Source organism: Alligator sinensis, unplaced genomic scaffold (genome assembly GCF_000455745.1).
Source record: "Alligator sinensis unplaced genomic scaffold, ASM45574v1 scaffold64_1, whole genome shotgun sequence".
Lineage (NCBI taxonomy): Eukaryota > Metazoa > Chordata > Crocodylia > Alligatoridae > Alligator > Alligator sinensis.
The window spans coordinates 767,892-787,707 of NW_005842458.1; the positions used below are offsets into that span (position 1 = coordinate 767,892).

Consider the following 19,816-nt stretch of genomic DNA (forward strand, 5'->3'; position numbering starts at 1 on the left):
TAACGATTTTTCTATACCTAAAACATCAACTTTAAAAATCCATTCTTTTATGACTTTTTGTGCAAGAAGAGCTTGAATGAAACGAGGAAGATTCCCACCTTTCCGCAAGGACCTAACAGGTATATCTAAGCCTTGGAAGGGTGTGTGAGTATGGGAATTCAACCTGTTTCATAGAGAACTGGAAGAGATCATCTAGTCCAACCAGTGATTGAACCTGCAACCTTAGTACTGTATAATTAGCACCATGCTCTTAATCAACTGAGCTAAACAGTCACTTTAAGCCCATTGTCTCTATGTACCCAAAAGGCTATTTAGTAGAGGTGCAAAATAGAGATTTTGGGGGCCAAAACCGATAGCTGATTTTTAAGGTGTATTGGCTGATACCGATCTGATTTCCAATATGCAGCCTGGCAGCTTGAAGAGCTGCATGCAGCTGGTAAGTCTGTTTTTCACAGATCCATAGATGAAAATGTTACAGGTCAGAAGGGACCTCGGTAGATCATCAAGTCCGACCCCCTGCCCTGGGCATGAAAGAGTGCTGGGGTCAGACAACGCCAGCCAGGTGCTTGTCCAGCCTCCTCCTGAAGACCCACAGGGCAGGGGAGAGGCACCACCTCCCTTGGAAGCCCATTCCAGATTTTGGCAACACTCACTATAAAGAAGTCCTTCCTGATGTCCAACCTAACTCTGCTCCCCATCCGTTTGTGGCCATTGTTCCTAGTTACTCCAAGGGGTGCCCTGGTGAACAGAGCATCTCCTATCCCTTGATGACCCCCCTGATGAATTTGTAGATGACCACAAGATCACCTCTCAGCCTTCTCTTGCAGAGGCTGAAGAGATCCAAGGCCCCTGAGGTGAGGGAGGAGTGGAGCTGGGGCTGCCCAGACAGGGGGGGGGAGGGAGGAGGAAAGGAGGGTGCCCCCGGATCTGCGCGGGGCATGCTGCAGCTGTGGGCTGGGTTTGTAGCCACCCCAAGATTCACCTTAGTCCCCCCATAGCTCCCCTCCCAGCACCGTCGCTGCCCGACCCGAGCACAGCCTGGCCAAACCCCGCACCAGGAAGAACCCGATGCAGCCCCAGCCCACCCCACCCCGACCTGCACAGATTCAGGGGCACATCCCCCCCCCCGGAGGTACATGCAGCAGTGGGAGCCATTCCCCTCTCCCTTGCATCCCCCAAACAAGCCTCAGCTCTGTCCTGTGCCCTGCCCTGGCTGGGCAGCGCCTGCCACTGCCCCAGCCCCACTCCCTCCCCCACCACGGAGGCCTTGATCTGCACCCCTACACCCCTTACCTCCCCACTCCCCTTCCACCACCACAGACTTACCAGCTGCACACAGCTCTTCAAGCTGCCAGGCCGTGCTCCTTGCCGTCTATGTGCTACACTGTGGCTGTGCATGGACGGGCATTTATCGGCCAAGCTATCAGCCACATCAGGCCAATTTTTGATACAGTCAATTTTCTATATGTTGGTACCGATCCGATATCTGACCAATGTATCGATGCATCTCTACTATTTAGAGTTCTTTTGGGAGGCTTTATGGCTCCCTCTGACATCTGTACTAGCAGGTTCATGGTCCCTAAATCTTTGCAAATACAGTGTTACAAGAATTAGTGCCAAAAAAATAAAATAAAAAAAAGTGCTGAAAGCTCTCTCAAATATTTTTTCTCTAACACGGGAAGCATATTCAGTGCGTTTGCCTGCATGTAGGTATATGCACTCCTAGATAAAAGTTATCAGCTTTCATTCAGAACAACCTGCATAACTCACAAATGACTTCACCACTCATGGAGGATGCAACTGTCGCAAACTCTTGCTGATAAGGGAAAAATTACTTGCCTTGTAATTCTGTTTCCCTGCAGATAACATCTTGCAAGATTCTCACTCTTAGGCTTCAGCTCCCTAGAGTGAGACTGGCAGAACTCCCAAAAGGTTTTTTGGCCCTCAAGGGCAAGAGTAGAGCACAAGCTAGGCAATGACTGCCACCCTCCAAGCTTAATCCTTGCCTCTAACGTGCTCAAGTCAGCTTCGACTGCATTAGAGATTTCAAAATGTATGACATTTGTGCAAATAGAAAATGTATCACTACCCCAGGGCTGAATATTCCCCATCCCAAGGTTTAGATAGGTATACCCTTGGAGGGAAGCAGAGGTAAATCCACACCAGGGAAAGGAAAGATTAAAAAAAGGAAAAGAAAAAACAGACCCACATGTGTCAAACTGGTGCCTTAAAAATCTCTTTGAATCAGTATGAAGATTAAAGTAACACAAAGAGCGAGTTGTTTAAACCTTCATTATATATTGCTCACCACAAACTATTACTTATGCACTTCCTTCACACATGGCATGTGTGCAATTATCCTTTTATACATATATACGCACATATGTATACGGAGACAGTATATGTTACTGCAAAAACAAACCCAAAACAATGGTTTAGACGTACCCAACACAACACTTTCAAAAAGGGTAAAGTACACTCATGTAGGAAATGGAGCTTTTTCAGGGCTTATCCCAAAACACTGGAACAACTAACTCCTCCAGGAACCAAGGGCCCTCCTTGCACCCACCACAACTCGTTATCAGTGCTAAACCTGTTCCTTGGACCTCGCTGTCTAACGCACACCTAGCAACATGTGAATGCACGCATTTTTTATATAAAGATCCCAAGCAAAGCATTCTGCCGTACACACTGTGTGGCATTCCCCCAGCTTGCCACACTGCAGCGAGGAGTTAAGAGACATTAGGATGGTATAAACACATTTCTATCACAGAAGAGGCAGGATTCAGGAGCTCTATGGCACTGTTTAGAACCAGAATATCTGCTGGACCACACACACAGCAGCCTGGCAGCAGCCCCGGCTTGAGTGTTTAGTGTACTGCGCCAAAGGCATGACAATACAAGGGGACAAGGGGTTAGAGTCCTGACACAGTAACAAACAAAACATTACTGCTTGAAAGCACCTGACAGATCAGTTGTATCACAGCTTCACTTACCATCAAGATGAAGCTACCAGTGAAGTTGGTTGCTGCGATTTAAAGTTCTTTGGGAGGGTCTCACAGTCCTTTATAACACCAGTCACTTACCCAAAAATAAAGGCAGATTTCATCTCGTTAGCTTCTTAAGCCTGTATTTGAATGAATTTTCTAATTCTCTATTACCAAAAATGGCTGTTCCAAACAGTGCTTCACCCTTCGAGAGATCCTTACCTGCAGGACATCCTGGATCTTCACCCAGACATCGGCCATGTCATACAATTTGATATCACCATCGTACTGGATGGATGGAGAGGACACTGTCTGCTGAAGATATCCCAGGACCACAGAATGTGCAGTGGCCACAGCATTGAATTTGTCGAAGAGAAGTTCAAGCAATTCCAGAAGTAACCTGAAAGCCATCAAAAGAAGAACATCACTTGGTTTTCAAAAGACATATAACATTCATGAAATTAGAAGTCACAGAATCACAGAAAAAAGGGGGTAGGAAGGGACCTCAGGAGGTCACATCTAGTCCAACCCCCTGCTCCAAGCAGGACCATCCCCAACTAGATCATCCAACCCAAGGCTTTGTCTAGCTGGGTCTTAAAAACCTCCAAGGATGGAGAGTCCACAACCTCTCTGGGCAGCCTGTTGCAGTCCTTTATTACCCTTCTGGTGAGAATGTTTTTCCTCATATCTAACCTAAATGTCTCTTGCTGCAACTTGAGACTGTTGCTCCTTGCTCTGTCGTCTGCCACCACTGAGAACAGTCTAGCTCAGGGGTGAGCAAAGTATGGCTCGCAGGCTGCATCTAGCCTGCCAGCTGATTGCATCTGGCTCGTAGGTGGGCACCCACCAATTAACTGTATTTAGATTGGCCAGTGGCTGCCCCTACTCTGCTCCACATGGAGCTGAATTGTGCCTGCTCCTGCCTGGGACACCGCATGCTGAGCTCCCAGCCTCCCCTACCAGAAGGCCCCAGCCCCAGCCAGCAGGCACAGCTTCCAGACAGTGCTGCTCCTGCCGCTGCTGCAGCCACCCAGAGAACTGCTGGGCTCCCCCAGCCTCCAGCGACTCCTCACCCTGCCCTTGCTGCAGTGCTACAGGAAGCAGGTAGACAGGGGAAGCTGCAGTGTTGAGGGAAGTCGCGTGGGGAGCAGCTCTGCCTGCAGCTCGCTTTGGTCCTGCTCGTGCATGGCTGGGCAGGGGAGCGTGTGGATGGAAGTGGGACGTGAAGGAGCTTGGCTGCTCACAAAGCCACACTGGGTAACCCCAACCGCAACCCAAACTGCCCCACCATACCCCCACCCTCCAGCCTTGCTCTGGTGACCCTGTGGCTGTTCCCCAGCCCTGCCTCCATCCAAGAGTGGAAAATCAGGTAAGAACGGGCTGGGGGCGGGGGGAAGAAGGTGGACCGCCAGCGATGGCCCCGCTCTGTGGGACTCTAGCTCTATGTCTCCACATGCCACTCCCAGCTAGAGTGCCAGGAGCACCACGTGGAGGCAGAGAGCCAGCACAGCCTGATGGTACGGGACTTCCCAAAGCTCCTGGCACTGTAGTGTGCCACCGGGTCAAGCTGGCTCCGTGCCGCGCCATGTGGGTCCCGACCATGCAGCCGGAACCACGTTCTGCAGCGACAAGCTGGGCTGGTCCCATGCTGCGCCATGTGTGTCCCAGCCTTGCAGCCAGCAAATGCATGCCGCAGACGGGACAGGATGAGTAGGGCTGCCTCCATGAGGGACCCAGCCGTGCAGCCAGAACCGCATTCTCCCAGGCCAGGGCGGGCTGGGCTGGTCCCGTGCAGGTTCCAGGCTTGTAGCCAGGAACCACGTGCCACAACCAGGCTGGCTCCATGGTGTGCCACGTGGGTTCCAGTCTTGCAACCAGGCACCGCATGCTGCCAAGACAGGATGCGCCAGGCCAGGCCAGGTTGGCTCCATGCCGCGCAATGTGTCCCAGCCTTGCAGCGGGGAAGTGTGCGCTGCAGCTGTGACAGGATGAGCAGGGCTGGCTCCGCACCCCCAACACACCCCCACCTACCCCCATATCCTACCACTTACCCCCACAACCTCAAAGACACCCATACCCCCAACCATAACCATACACACCTCCCTACACCCACACACAGCCCCCACACACCGTCACACCCCCACCATAGCCCCACAAACACTCCCCATTATATCCACACACACAACACCCTCCCACACCCCCAAACACACCCACACCCTCCTACAGCCCCCCACACACACTCCCATCCCCCCAACCCTACCATACCCACACCCTCCCACACACCCCCACCCCAACCACACACCCCACACCCGCCCACCACACAACCCCTTGCCCCACTCCCACAATATACAAGAGTAGGAGTATACTTTGAGCTATTACGCAATCACCTCTAGATATACTATGCAAACACGTAAATCAAGACAAAAGTATTTTTTTTTAATAAAGTTAAAATAAATTATAGATGTTTGATTTTTTTAGTATACAACTTGTTTTTCTCCCGTTTCAAGGTGGCAAGACACCCCCCCCACCGCAAAAGAAGTACTTCCAGGGCAAGGGCGCGGACTTCCAGTAGCAAAGGCCAGGGATTAGGGGGCAGGACTTCCAGTCCCAAGATGGTAAACAGGGGATAGGGGCACCTGTCAAGGGGTGCCGCTACCCTTGTGGCCTTCAACAGCTCACCAAAACTTGTTCAGCAGCCCGCCACCCGAAATAATTGCCCACCCCTGATCTAGACCTTCACCTTCCTGTGCGAACTTCCTTCAGGTCACCATCTGGAGAACAGGTATAACAGTACATCCCTACTACAGGTGGGATGTAATACATTTTCCTCAGAGGTTGTGCGACAGAAATACAACAATGAAGGTTAAAGCAAAAAGCAGTGGGAAACATGACCTTGTGTTTTTCTCCTCTGAACTCAAAGATGTAAGAGTTCCAGGGACTTGCACACAGAGACTAGATACAATACAGTGCCAAGGATGGATTACAGGAAAAAAGAGGAGTATGGAATAGTTTAAAATTCTACAAGGAATCTCAGAAGCCTGAAGTGCCAGAGCTCATCAGCCGTGTCAATTATCGAGATTTTATTATTACACATAAGGTGTTATGGCTATAACCCCATCAAAACATACAACACATTAGCTCTTCCTATGGCTTCTTTACTGCCCAATTATTGTAATTAATGTACCGTTGCAAACGCCTAAAACTATGTTGTGATAAGACAATGACTTACCCCATTTAGTCTTATTATTTAGAAGAAAGAAAATTTCTATTAAGTTTACTGCTGTTTATTGAGCAATACAAACGCATACAATCCCAAAGTAACGTCAAGATACTTTTCCCTCTGCTCGAGTCAGACACTTAACTACTCTACACAACATCCCCTCCTTGACTTCAATACCAACACACACCAAAGGTAAAAGCAGAACATTATCCAAAGAAATGACTCTTCCAGATGGTTCAATATGTACACTATAAATCCCTCATACATGACCATCTAAAAGCAGTTATATGGGCAAATGTCAGAGATCTTCAACAGTTGTACAGTTAACACACCCGCAAAAGTCAAATATAGAACTCAACCAGTTAAGGGGAAAGAGCATCCTGATTAAATGGAAAGAGAAGACAAGCTTAGTAAGGTAGATCAGCAGAAGAGGGCTAGTTGAGAGGTCATCTACAGGCTTGGGACAACACAATGAAGTTCAACTCAGACAAATGTATAGCGCTACATCTAAGGGGAAAAAATAATGCATAAATTCAGAGTGGGAAATAACTGGTTGGGTGGTAGCACTGCTGAAAGAAATCTGGGGTTTTCTAATGGATCACAAACAACACGAATCAGCAGTGTGATACAGTTGCAAACACACTTTTGGGCTCCATCAACAGGAGGCTAGGTGCAAAACACAGGAAGCGACTGTGCCACTGCTCAGAGCTGGTTAAACTTCATCTTGAATACTGCGTGAAGTTTGGGGCTCCCGACTTAAGAGGGATGTGGAAACGCTGCAGAGGGTCCAGAGTCAGGTTACAAAAATGATAAGAGGCTTGGAAGACAAGCCAGAAGAGGAAAGGTAGAGAGAGTTGCATAGGTTTAGCTTGAAGAAAAGGAGATAAGGAGGGCATGATAGCAATTTTCATGCATTTGGAAGGCTGTTGTAAAGGAGAAAAGTTGTTTGCCCTTCTAACAGAGGGTAGGGCACAAAATTATGGCTTATCTTACAGCAAAGTAAATTTTGATTAGATCTCAGGAAAAACACCCTTACTGTTAGAGCAGTGAAGTAGTGAGCTACATTGCCTAGGGAAGTGTAAAATATATTCATTGGAGGTTTTCAAGAGGAGACTGGATAAGTCATTTGGATGGTGATGATTTAGGAACCATCCCTACATTTGCGCAGGGGGTTGGACCAGATGACTCTTGAAGTCCTATGATTTTATGTTATCATAAGAACACCAACGGGCTGAAAAGTCCCTGATCAGGAAAGCTTGGGCCTTCGGGAAGTTTGTTTCCCAACCTGAACTTCTTTTCTGCTTCCTCTGTATTACCATACTCCTTTGGGTCTTCACAAAGATCCAAACTCTTAAATCTTGCAAATCTGGAGCCAGATTTGAATTTGCAGTTCCAGCCCTTCTCCAAAAAACAAACCAACAGAGTACGCAAAGCCCCTGTGCTACAAAGCAATCCCTTCTTGATATACTCATATCTGGATATGAAGGCATTTTGGACAGAGACCTTTTCAACTCACCTCTAACACTACACAAATAACATCAGATTAGCAGCAGAGAAAAATGATAGCATGCGAATACCGTAAAGGCGAGTCAGCGCTTGTGAAGTCTGTTGTATCTTCAAAGTGTCAAAGACGTTTTTGTAGATCAGCAGTATATATTTGGGAAATAGAGCACTTATGTGATAAGGCATGTGGGGGTGTTAATGTAGCTTTATTTTAAGAATTTACATAACTCAAATGTATTTCAGCAATATAAACTTTTTCCTCAAGTTTTATCCGGGCTGCTCATTTTCAAAATTAGGAACAGAAACCTACACCAGAGTTGGTGGACTGGAGAAGAGCAGCCTACAGGTCTCAGCACATCTTCAGCTTTGGTGCAGATCAGAGGGGAGAGCAAAGATGCTCTGGAAATGGTAGGGCAGACAGCAGCAGGGAATGGTTGTACCCATATTACTAGTGCTGCATTTTAAACAGGTCAGGTTTAACCTGGTGGAAAGACTGGGTCTCACAAAAGACTGGGTCAAGTCAAGCAGTTGGGAGAAGACACTCCCCTTGCAAAGCCTGTCCTGTCTCAATTGCTGTTGAGATACTGATGTCATCACAGTTAGGGAAATGGGGCAGAAAGTCCTGAGAAAGGGCTTCTACCTCCGTTACAGAGAGTGTTTCTCCAGGAAACCAACTTTGGAAGTCCTGGGAAAACCAAGATCTGGTTTGATGCAACTTAGTCACTGCAACAGATATTTGGGAGAGGCCAAAAAGTGAACAAGTGAGGAACCGACCTGAGGCAAACCAGAGCACCACAATGACAAACAAGAAACGAAGGCAGAATTTGCAGGGTCTGGGCATTTTCTCCGATTGCATGATTTACACCCAGCTTTGAGTGGAACAAACCACCTTACGTTGTAGTCACTAGGCACCTCTATGATCAAATGTGCACAAAACCAAAAATTTACCAGCTCAGATGCAAAAATCTACTCACCTGCCATTATCTCCCCCAAGGACATGCTATACAGGAAACTACCAGAGGGAAGAAGAACAACAGGAGATCTCAAGTTGTGCTACAAAGACACATGCAAGTGAGATATGAAGGCATTTAGAATTGATCCTGACCAACAAAAACCCTTGGCAAATGATCAGAACAAGAGGCGTTACCATCTCCTACCAGGGCATTAAAGTCCATGATGGGAATTGGCTCCAGCAGCTTGAAGAAAAAAAAGAGTCCTCAGGATGCAAGCAGCTTCCGAACCACCCAATGATAACATATACACTTGCAACCACCGCCACGGATCGTGCAAATCTTGGACTGGACTATTCTGTCAAATGGTTTACAAAAGACACTGGAAACCATCTATGCCACAGGCTGTAATATCCACCATCTCTCGCAGACAAAAGGATGCCAATCATGCCATTACCAATAAGTTTAATTATTCATTTAAAAAACGGAATTTGCTCCAGACCAGCACAATTTTGTACGACTAAATTAAACAGCTTAGATGGTGTACACCTGCCAGTTACATTTTCTTTCACACACCCATGCAGACGATTAAGGAAATCCAGTTGTTCACGTCGTTGATATTACAATAGGATGCACGAGGCAAAAATTATTTACAGTCTCTAATGAAAAGTTTCTTCTTCCTCTCATCATAGGACAGTGGGGATGAAAGAATACCGCGCTCTGCAGACATTTTCAGCTAAACCCACCATGTTCCCTTTTCCAGTCTAGCCTATCCTCATCTTTTCCCATATATTTTTTTCTATGTATTCAAGTTCCCCAAAGTCTCTATTCATTTTAAACTGCCCTTTCTACAGGCATTTTCTTTAAAAGTCCGTTGGCTGATTTTGAGGCAAGGTGACTGAAAATGAACACAGTAGGGGATAAAAAGCCACTGAAAAGCATAAAAATAATACTCAACCTAAGGGGCTAGACTGCGGGGCAGGAAGCAGAAAGGTTTGCCCCCTTCTGGGGCGAGTGACCCAAGCAGAGCAAACATCGCAGTGATAAAGGGCTGCTCGGGGCAGTTTTGTCCGTTCAAGCTCATGGCATCGCCTTAGCAAGAAACATGGTAAATACACCAACAGATAGCGAGAGACAGCCCAAGGCAAGTCCTATCATCTGGGCTATAAAAAAGAATGACTTGATGCAAAGTGATCGCTGGTACTTGAACGAGGTCACCAATGATAACTTTACTGATAGTAAAACCCTCTGCCGTATTCAGGATGCTGGGAAGTTTTGCTTGTTGTTGGGTGTTTTAAGCCTCAAAAACAAAAGTTGTTAAAGGCAATTAAAGAAATGCCTTAAGAGCCTACAAGGAAAGGATGCTATTTAAGATTAAATCACTTGAATCACTGAACTCAGGGCGAACAGACTTGATAATAGTCTGCTGACAGTGGACTGGGTTGTCAATTAATGCCACAAGCCTGAGGAAGGGGATGGCAATACCTGGAAGCTTGCATGCGTCTGTCCCAACCATGCAGTTATTCCAATAATACCACCCACAGGAACTTGTACCTAGCGCCATACTATGACCATTTACAATCTCAGCTGATCAAGAAATCTTAGAAAATTTGGGGTGGAAGGGACCTCAGGAGATCAATTGGTCCAACCCCCTGCTCAAAGCAGGATCATCCACAACTAGATCATCCCAGAAAAATTATGATCTGGATCAATATCTTTGGCCATCAGGCGTAACGCTTCCAATCGACTACTGCTCCAAATTAAGCAGACTGACATGTTTCACTAAGGCTCAAGAGCCAAAGAGCTCTCCGAGAACTGCGGAGATTGAAACTAATGAAAAGTTAAGGTCTCCCATTATTATCTTGTCCTTCAGAGTCAAGTCAAAGATTTTCTGCAGTACTAGAGACACCATGTTATTTTGAATACCTCACCCCCCCCCAAATGAGACACCTACCAATTTGAAAGCAGCCATGAAAGGGTTAACACTGACAAAGAAAATCCACTTCTGATTTTCTTGGGGGGGGAAAGATGTGCGTGGTCTGCAAGTCAATGCAATACTAATTTTAGGTATTTCTCCACAAAATAACTTTGCCAATTCGATTGCAATTTTTTAGGATGCACCTAAAGAAACGCCGACTCAAATGACATCAGGCTCTTCTATCCCTGCAAGCTCCTCCCTGCCAGCCATTCCTACTTGTGACCCAAGGGACAGACCTGCTAGCTACGCTGCTCTGAATCATTTATGCTACGGAGGTATATGCTCCAAGGAGCATCTGCTGGCCTTCTGGAGCTTCCCAAAACTTGGAAGTATGATGAATTAACAGGACAAGGTTGATGCATTTGTGGCAGACGGGACAATTAGCATTGCAACTGCTGCCCAAACTACACATCTGGATTAGCCTAGCAGGCAGCCCAGCCTGGGCTAACTGCTTAGACAACAACACCTGCCTTGGGTCTCTGGCTGACAAGCCCTGCCCCAGCTAGCTTGCTGGCTGGCTTCTAGACTGGCTGCTGGGAGCTCAGTCTCTCCAGTTATTCTCACCTGTGCACTGCGCTCACTGGCTTTCCTCGTTCCTCACCCTGGTTTTGGCTTGTTCCTGGACTTCAGCTTTGGATTTCCCCGTGGATCTGTTTCCTGGCTCCTGACCCCGGTTTGGCTCTGTTCTCGCACTTCGCCCTGTGGATTGCCCCACAGATTTGGTAACACGGCATCTGACCCCTGGATCCTGACCCTGCCTTGTGCTGTGGACTGAGCCCCTGGGTTTCACCCAGTGCTACCACCTATTTACTACACGCCCCTGGAGCTACCCCTCCGACATGGCAAAGGTGAGTGCAATGATCTGCCTCCCTTCTGGCGATGCCCTGCGTTTTACTTTTGCTTTAATAGAGCGGTCAAGTCACACTCTGGACAACTTGGATGAGTTCATCCAGGCCTGGATGTTTGATCCCCTCTGAACCAGGCCACCTGTGATAGCCTGGAAGGGGCTGAGGCAGAGCTGCCAGCCCTGCTACCAAGAGGCCTCATCCAGTACCAAGCCCAGACCCCCCCATCACCCTCCACCCCAAGGCTTGCTCCAGCTCTGTTCCCAGTCGTTTCTGAAGCACCCAAAGCCTGCTCCTGCTCCAGCTGAGGGTACATTCCCAGGGGGCTCAAAGCATGCTGCTGCTCCAGCTCCGGCTCTAGTCCTAGCTCCGCTCCCAGGGCGCCAGAAGCCCACCCTGGCTCCAGCCCGTTTCTGCAATTCCTGAAGCCTGCTCTGACCCTGGCTCCGTTCCAACTCCATTCTTGGTCCCTCTTTCTACTCTGCCTCCAGCTCCAGTTCCTGCTCTGCTCCCAAAGCCTGCTCGAACTCTAGCCCCAGTCCCCAGAGCTCCTAAACCTGGCTTCAGCTCTGACTCCCGTTCCTATTATGCATCTCATTTCTCCAAATCTGGCACTGGATCTGACCTCTCCTCTCGTTCCAGTCTCAGAGTGGCTGACACCTTCCCCAGCTTCAGTTTCTGCCCCTATTCCTGGAGAGTCTAAAACTCGCTCCAGCCCGTGTTAGCTCCAGCTCTTGCTCCGTTCCTGGAGCCCCCAAGGTCCACCTCGATGTCAACTCCAGCCTCTGCTCAGTTCCCAGAGCCACCGAATCAAGCTCTGGCTACAGTTCCTCACCCAGTGTCTCCTGATCTAGAGCAAAAACAAAGTTCTTGCTTCTGACTTCGTGTTCTTCTTTGATGGTTTTCTCGTGCTGACTCCCGGCTCCAACTCTGGTTTCCAATTCTGGCAAGACCCTTGGTATCCCCCAATTTTGGTTCTTGGATCTTGATCCTGGTTTGACCACCAGCTCTGACTTCTGGTTCCTGATCTTGGTTAGTTATTGGCTTACCCTGCTTCTGGCTATGGCTTTTGACCCTGGCCTGTTTTGACTTCAGCTATGGCTCCCAAATCCAGTTCTGATACCATACCTCCTCCATACTCCCACCTCCCACGGGAGCCAACCAGAACTACACCTGTGCTTTGGATGTCTAACCACTGGCAAGACCACCCACAACCCAGTTTCTGAACAAGCAGCACATCTGGAGAAGACGATCTAGCAGGGCATGGTGGGATCATATTATCTGGCAGACCTGGGATGACTAACAGCAGCTTCAGACTTCCACAGATTTGTGGGAAAAGCTTGTTACATCCCCCCGTGCCAAAATACTCAACTGAGAGACCACGTGGCAGGGTGGGAAAGAACGGCTACTACTCTCTAGGAGCTGGAGACACCTCTGTGGCTCACCAGTTTGATGTTGGCAAGCCAACTCTACTCTTGAGTTTTTGGTGATGCGATGAGCTTCTTAAATTGTCTCACAGGCGGTGGGTACCAAGAGCAGTCCTAAAAGTCATAGATAGCTTTCAGAGAATTGGAGTTCCCAAATTGCCATACTGGGAAGCAAGGTGTATAAGGAGGGCATAGGTGTCCATGTAGCTGATGTCTATGGGGATCTGACTGGGAGTACATGCACTGCTTTCTTGATTACACTTGGTCAGGGGACCCAATGAAATATCCTATTTACTCAAATCTAAGACAAGGGTTTTTCTTCTTCATTCAGCAGTCTTCCCTTCCTAAGTGCAGGGGGGCTGGACCCAATGATCTGCAAGGTCCCTTCCAGCCCCTAACAACTATGAGAAAGAAACCTCGTGTACGATTCAAGTACCGGTCCGAGGCAGGCTGTTGCAGCAACAGCTTTGAACTGGGACAGGATCATATGGTACGGAGTTAGGGGTACTCACAGGGGGTGATCACGGTGCAGAGGAGGAAATGTAGGGGAGACTGTGGGGTAAGGCCAGAGCGCAGGCGAGACTATGCAGCGGCGGGGGAGCAGCCCTGGCCCCGAGCTGCTGCAGCCACTGCCGTCTGGCTAGGGTTAGCCACTGTGTGCTCCATGCCCTGGGCCAAAGCTGGAGCAAGAGTTGCTGCACAGGGCGAGTGGCAGCAGAGGGTGGGGGGGGGCCAGGAGTGGCCAAGGGGGATGCTGCCTGCCCCCCGACCCCATTTTCCCTGCCACAGTGTTGGGGAAGTCAGAATTTAAGGTGACCCCAATAATTTGATTCTGTATGTGGAAAACTATAAATTTGTTAATAATTTTCAAAGTCCTCTAGGATTTAGATAAATAGATTTAAAAAAAAAAAAGTCCTTTTTTTTTTTTTAAGTTTGCAAATGGAGTAGGAAGCCTACGTATAGGGGTCTACACTCTTCTTTCAGGAGGTAAATTGCCCCTGATGATTTTTCTAATCTTAATTAACAGAAGGCTTTTAGCTTGATTTCCGCATGTCTACTGTTTTCCCCGTTGTAACCTTCCACCTCTTGTAGGTTTTAAATCATAGGACTCCACATAAATTTAGTCCTCAAGTGGCTGTTTTCTGATACTTTAATGAAATCTCTGCATAAATATGGGTATTTGTTTCTCTGCAAATGCTTTGACAGCCAATTCTATACAGGAAAGCAAACATTTATTAAGCAAACAAGTACCTCCAAAGGCAACAAAATAACAAGAGGGGCAGATAGGCTGCCTGCTAGCAATTCCAAAATGCAATACAGTGTAAATGTAGCATAGCGCAAAAAAGTAGCCCTGAACTAATTAAATTAAGGTGTGCCAAACAGGAGAGAGAAAACCACTAAAAGCAGAGCTTCTAAATAGCCTCAACTATCAGTTTCCAATAGTACCCATCTTATTCTGCCATTTCATAGCATCACCCAGTGCACATTGTGCAGGGCTGCAAAAGGATTTAGACTAGGGACACTGGTTATCTACCTGGATTTCCAGTGTACTTATCTCTGCCCCGACAGAGAAGGGAGTGAGTATTATCTAGAAGAGTCAGAAAATACAGATCTAGGGAATTCTGGGAATGCCAAGGGGACTGTACTCCAGCCCTTTTACTCGAGACAGTGAAGCCTGCGGGTAGGCAAAAGGGGAGACAGCTCAAGCCCAGCATGTCCCCTTATCTCCAGCTGAGCTTGCACACTTGGGTTGATTGTCCATAGGCCTGTATAGAAAAAGTGCAGATGTGCACAGAAGTGCATATTAGAACAAGGAGGCCTGACAGCACAGACATGCCCTTAGATGGCTTTTACCTAGTTTAGAGACAAAATGCAGATCCTCCTCCGCCCACCACCCCTGATATTACCTGGAACCTAAACACATGCACTGGCTTTTTATTTTTAAAGGAAGAAAAAACATGCAATCTGGACAGTTAATTCATAATGCTTTCAAAGAATAAAAAAAAAAAAAAAAAAAAAAATCACAAATAAAAAGTTACACTTTCACACCAGGTAGAGAATTAAAATACAGCGAGGAAAGGAAGGCACAAGACTTCCTCAGAGGCCAAAGGGGACATTGCCAAACAAATTGCAGGGCCAGTCTTCAGAAGCTTAACTCTCAAGGAAGAAAACAGTCATTTTGTCTAAGGAGTTCCTAAAGCGATTCCTCTTGAATTTGCAAACACGGGCCACTAGCCTCTGGCTCAAATGGAGCAGAGACACTGCCATTTTTCAGAAAAAGCAGATACCAGCCGGCCTTTAGGTTGCCACTGCACAGCAGTGAAAAATAGACACAAGCTATGTGCAAATGCAATGAGCTTAGTGCACACCACCCTGATGAAGCTACAACACAGATTCAGGCCCTATGGGCCTCTCTCTGTCATCTTTTATTAGTCATTTTATTAGCCAGTAGTAATAACTTTTTATGGATATCCTTTAAGTACAGCAGCTGAAGGTAGGCAATGAGCTCAAGTGATGTGAAAAAATAAAAATAAAAAAGACCAAGAGGTATTCGTGTGTGAGGCTAGCTTTAAGGTGCACCAAAAGCATTTTACCTGCCAAGTCCTGAGGTCAAGAACCTAGCACGGCTGAAAATCTCATTAACATTTAAATGCCGTAGAGAGCTACACCCTGCTCAGATTTAAGTTCTTCCGGATTTCTGCTCTTGTAAGAGAAACAGAACCTTTGGCTTTCCAGGCAGAGAAGACCCGGGCTCTTGGTTTAAAACAGAGTTAATTTGTTAGGTTGGTTTTTCCTAACTCTCCACATAGGAGCTGTGTTAAGTGGGGACCTTTTTATTGCATTTGCTTTCACACACTTTAATTCACCTTTAAAGAAGTAGGAAAGATGCCATGGAGCGCTTGCCATCTGACTTCGCTCAGAAGCAGGGCTGTGTAGGTCCCTTCCCAGAGGTGGCTCCTCTCTTTTTTCAAATATTCTTTAAGAGCTTTACAAGGAAACATAACATGGACAGCTAAACAGCTCCTGTGCATCTCAGGACCCGGGGTCTGAGCAAGGAGTATACTGACATCATTATATAATATAATCTGAGTCTACAGAACATCAAGTGTCCTTCAACTCACTGATTTCAACAGACACCGAAGGCATGCAGCATCTCACAGGACTGAGGCCATAAAGCAGGGAGACTGAAGAGCTCCTTGCCCTTCAGAAGGAAGTGAGAGCTGGAAATTCAGTCTTCACACACACAAACTAATAATGAGCTCTACGCACCAGGAAGAGATACCGGTGGCAGAATTTGATCTATAATAAAAGGCTGTTGCAGGAAGGGTGATGGCAAAGTCAAGATGATTACAATTAAAAAGGAAATATTTAGCGAGCTAAATTTTTCCTTTCAGAATTACCAACAAGAACCTGGAAGCTAACAAAATATAAATACTTCCATTTAAATAACAAACGCTACAAATACCACAAGGTAAGATTTTAGGTATAAATATTTAACACCTTTCTGAGAGCCTTATTTCCAAGGAAATGGCTCAAATGAATGTCAAATAGATTCATGTTAAAAAAGCAAGTCACTTCTTTGCTGCTTATCTAATCAATCTCAGTGGTGTTGCAAATCAGACTAGAATTTGGCCAAATTATTTCTACAAAGAATTTTTTCCTAAAGTTTTGCTTCTGGACTATATCAGAATTAAAGCTGAAAATCTAGAATTGATCTTTTAATTTAATTAAGGTGCAACTTAATAATCCTTTAGCATCAAACATGTGAATATCTGATGCACTGCAGCTAAAGGCGGCAGGATATGTAGAAAGTAAACGCTTCACCCTGTACTCCACTGGGGAAATGTTATAATCACATGCCTGCTCACAATGATATCAGATGGACTTGGAGAGCAATTTCATCTTCCACGTGTGCACAAGTACAAGGGCTGTGAAAAAAGTTCTCTCGGGAGAGAGGGTTAAAGGACTTGTCCCCAACACCTGGCTAAAAAGGAAGCAATGTACATAGAAGAACATTCTTCTAAACTACTGAGTTTTTTTTCTTTATTTAATATCCAGCAATTTAAAATGAGCCCGTGGGCAGATGCACACTGCAAAAGCACAGCATCCCAGCCAGGACTTCCCAGGCCACCCACTCCCACTGGCAAGCTCCAATTCCACACGGCTGCTCCAGCGTCCTCCACAGCGATGTCCCAAACATGCTAGAGATCAAAATCCTGAGGGTAACAAAAAGGACAACCCAGAAGAGCCCCACTTACATATTTCTGACCTGATCACATGGAAGTGGGGAGGGGGGGGCAGGCATCTGGAGGCTCACGGTCATCCTGTTCAAGGCTTGCTGCTACTGTCGTGGAGACATTCCCTTAGGCTCCTATGCCGCTGAAAATTTTACCCTTGGAGACATCTGTTGCTGCTCTTGCGAGTGATAGCCAACAGACTGGTATTCCCAGCTTATGCTCTAGTGTTTGAGATGTGCTTACCTGGGCTGGTTCTCCTGGGAAAGGCTCTCCCCTCTCTGATAGCCACTGTCTGCCACCTGGGTGGTGGACCTCTTGACAATCTGCTTAAGCTCCTGTTCCAGACGATCCTGGATGGCCTTCACCGTCTCGGGGATTTTTTTCAGCTTGGCCAGCCCTTTGATAAGGATCCCCATGAAAACAGCACTGTTCTCTTCTGGATCCAGTTCTGAATCTTCTTTGATCTCCAGCAAGGTCATCTCTCTCGCTGGAACACAGAACAGCGCCACAAACCGTTCAAACCGCTCAACATACAAGCCCCACCAAACTAATCAAATATTCCTACTGGTTTGTCCGAGCACCTGGAGGAATAGATGTTAGGACATCCTACAACTCGCTTCTTTGCCGTCATTAAAACAGAGCAAACAGCAAATTAGACTGAATCAAAATTAGGAGTTCATATATAAAGATGGTATAAATGTACAGGCCTATTACAAGGCATAAAAAAGTCTAGCATGAAAACGCCTATAAATATGAATTATTACTTAATCATTGTACAGCTGTGAAATTAGGCCCAATCCAGCTGTTTTCTATGCTTCACAAGAGTGTTTATTATGGGAACAACCAAAATCCTTATGAATTTGTAACCCAAAGCCTTCCCTTTCCCTTCTTCATATTCTAGTTCATAGTTTTACTCCTACTGTTGAAGGGTTGAAGAAATTAAATCAACCTTTGTCGTAAGATGTGTAAAAAAAAGAAAAGAAAAAAAGGTTCAATTTAAAAAAAATTAGATGAAGAATTTACAAAGGTATTCTGGACACAGTCCACTTGAAATAACAAGGGATACCTTAATAGGAAGATACGTTGCTAGGAGACTGTAGCCAGAAAAACACATTACCCTACGACTTGTTTTTAAGTACGTTCATTAATCAAAAAATTCTTAATTTCCAGATAATGAACAATAGCAACAAAGGATGCCTGTGTTAAAGACTGAGCAAAAAAAATTAATTGTATGTTTAAAAGGCAACACAAAAGGAAGTCTTCAATGGAAACCCAACTACAGGGTGTTGTAAAAGCTGTACAGCTACATGGCTTGCTGACAGCTTGGCTGGAAGTACAAAGAGACATAGCAGAAGTCTACATTGTAATGTCGGAGTTGCTTCATCTGGTTACTAATACAGAGAGTAAAAAGAGCCAACATCCTGCTGGTGCTGAACTGAGCTCAGACTTGGAGAAAAGAGAACTCCCCTCACGTACGCTGCCCTATAATAGCCTGGTTAGAAATAAAAGTCATCTACAGAAACCACCAAAAACATCATAATGTTTGGCACAGATGACAAAGACAGTCAGAAAGGAACAAAGGGCTTTATATTCGACCAACAAGATGACACTACCTTAGGTATAAAAGGGTCCATAGAGAGTGGACCAGTGGTCAAGAAAAGAGCAACCCAAACAGGCGCCCAACTCATCACAACGCCAGTCTTGGCCCTTCCTTTGCTACCACATCCTCACACCTGCAGCAATAGCGATATGTCTGAAGTCTTTTCCTGACTTAGGAGAGAACAACAACCACCAAAAAAAGCTTGTTTACTGTCTTATAGCCTGAGTAACTAGGACTGAAAGCCAATTTGAATGCAAGCAGCAATGAAACTATTAATATTTTACATAGCGTGAATCATCACGTCATATAAAATCCTGGGCAAAGCTGCTCATTACATTGCAGCTCTTTAACCACCATCCAGACGCAGGCTTGGAAATGCATCAAAGATCACACAGGACCTTTCAACCTCCTGCGAGGCAGAGGATACAATAATACAGTCATTTTAATGAGCGTCTGGACCAATGCTCCCAAGCTCTTGTTGCCCTAGCCCATAACGCGGCTTCTGGCCATTGAGGCAAGGCCTACAAGTCTTGCTTGACATCTGTCCAAAAACTTCAGCCGGATCATTTCTAGAAGTCAGCCTTAGAGTATGTTGAAGTTAGAGACGTCCAATATTTTTGAGGATGTAACATCATCAGTGATCCAAAGCTTGCAAAATGCTCTGCACAGCTCTATTTTCTGCCAGAAGGCATCCATATAATTCCCATTATCATTTTATTCTCATGTTGCTTTTAATATAGCACCATGTTTAGTTACACTATTAAAACTTATTTCAGTGCCAGCTGACCTGCATAGCTATCACCCCAACCCTATTTTTCCATGTAGGGAGCAAAGAACACATTCTGTATCCACCGGTGTAACCCCAGACACCACATCCCTGATTTACCATATGCACTATTTCCACTACCAGCTCTGGCCATACTCTCAAAATAGACTCCCTGAGGACATGGACATAGAATAAGGAGACAGAACAGTGACATGATGAGTCAAAAACCAACTAATTTAAATTTCAAATGGGGGGAAGGGAGGAATTGTTGCTTGTTGCTGTTGGTTGGGGTTGTTTTTTTT

General features: G+C 46.2%; 1 protein-coding gene across 1 annotated transcript in view; it reads right to left on the reverse strand.

The window, feature by feature from the left end:
- The window catches only part of EXOC4 (exocyst complex component 4), a 533,911-nt gene that overhangs the window by 467,560 nt on the left and 46,535 nt on the right, over positions 1–19,816 (reverse strand). Inside the window, exons 6-7 of the mRNA XM_006030683.3 lie at positions 17,392–17,635; positions 3,210–3,387 (exon numbers count right to left, since the gene is read on the reverse strand). Of these exons, the coding sequence (XP_006030745.1) occupies positions 3,210–3,387; positions 17,392–17,635 (422 nt within the window). The remainder of the gene's footprint in view (positions 1–3,209; positions 3,388–17,391; positions 17,636–19,816) is intronic.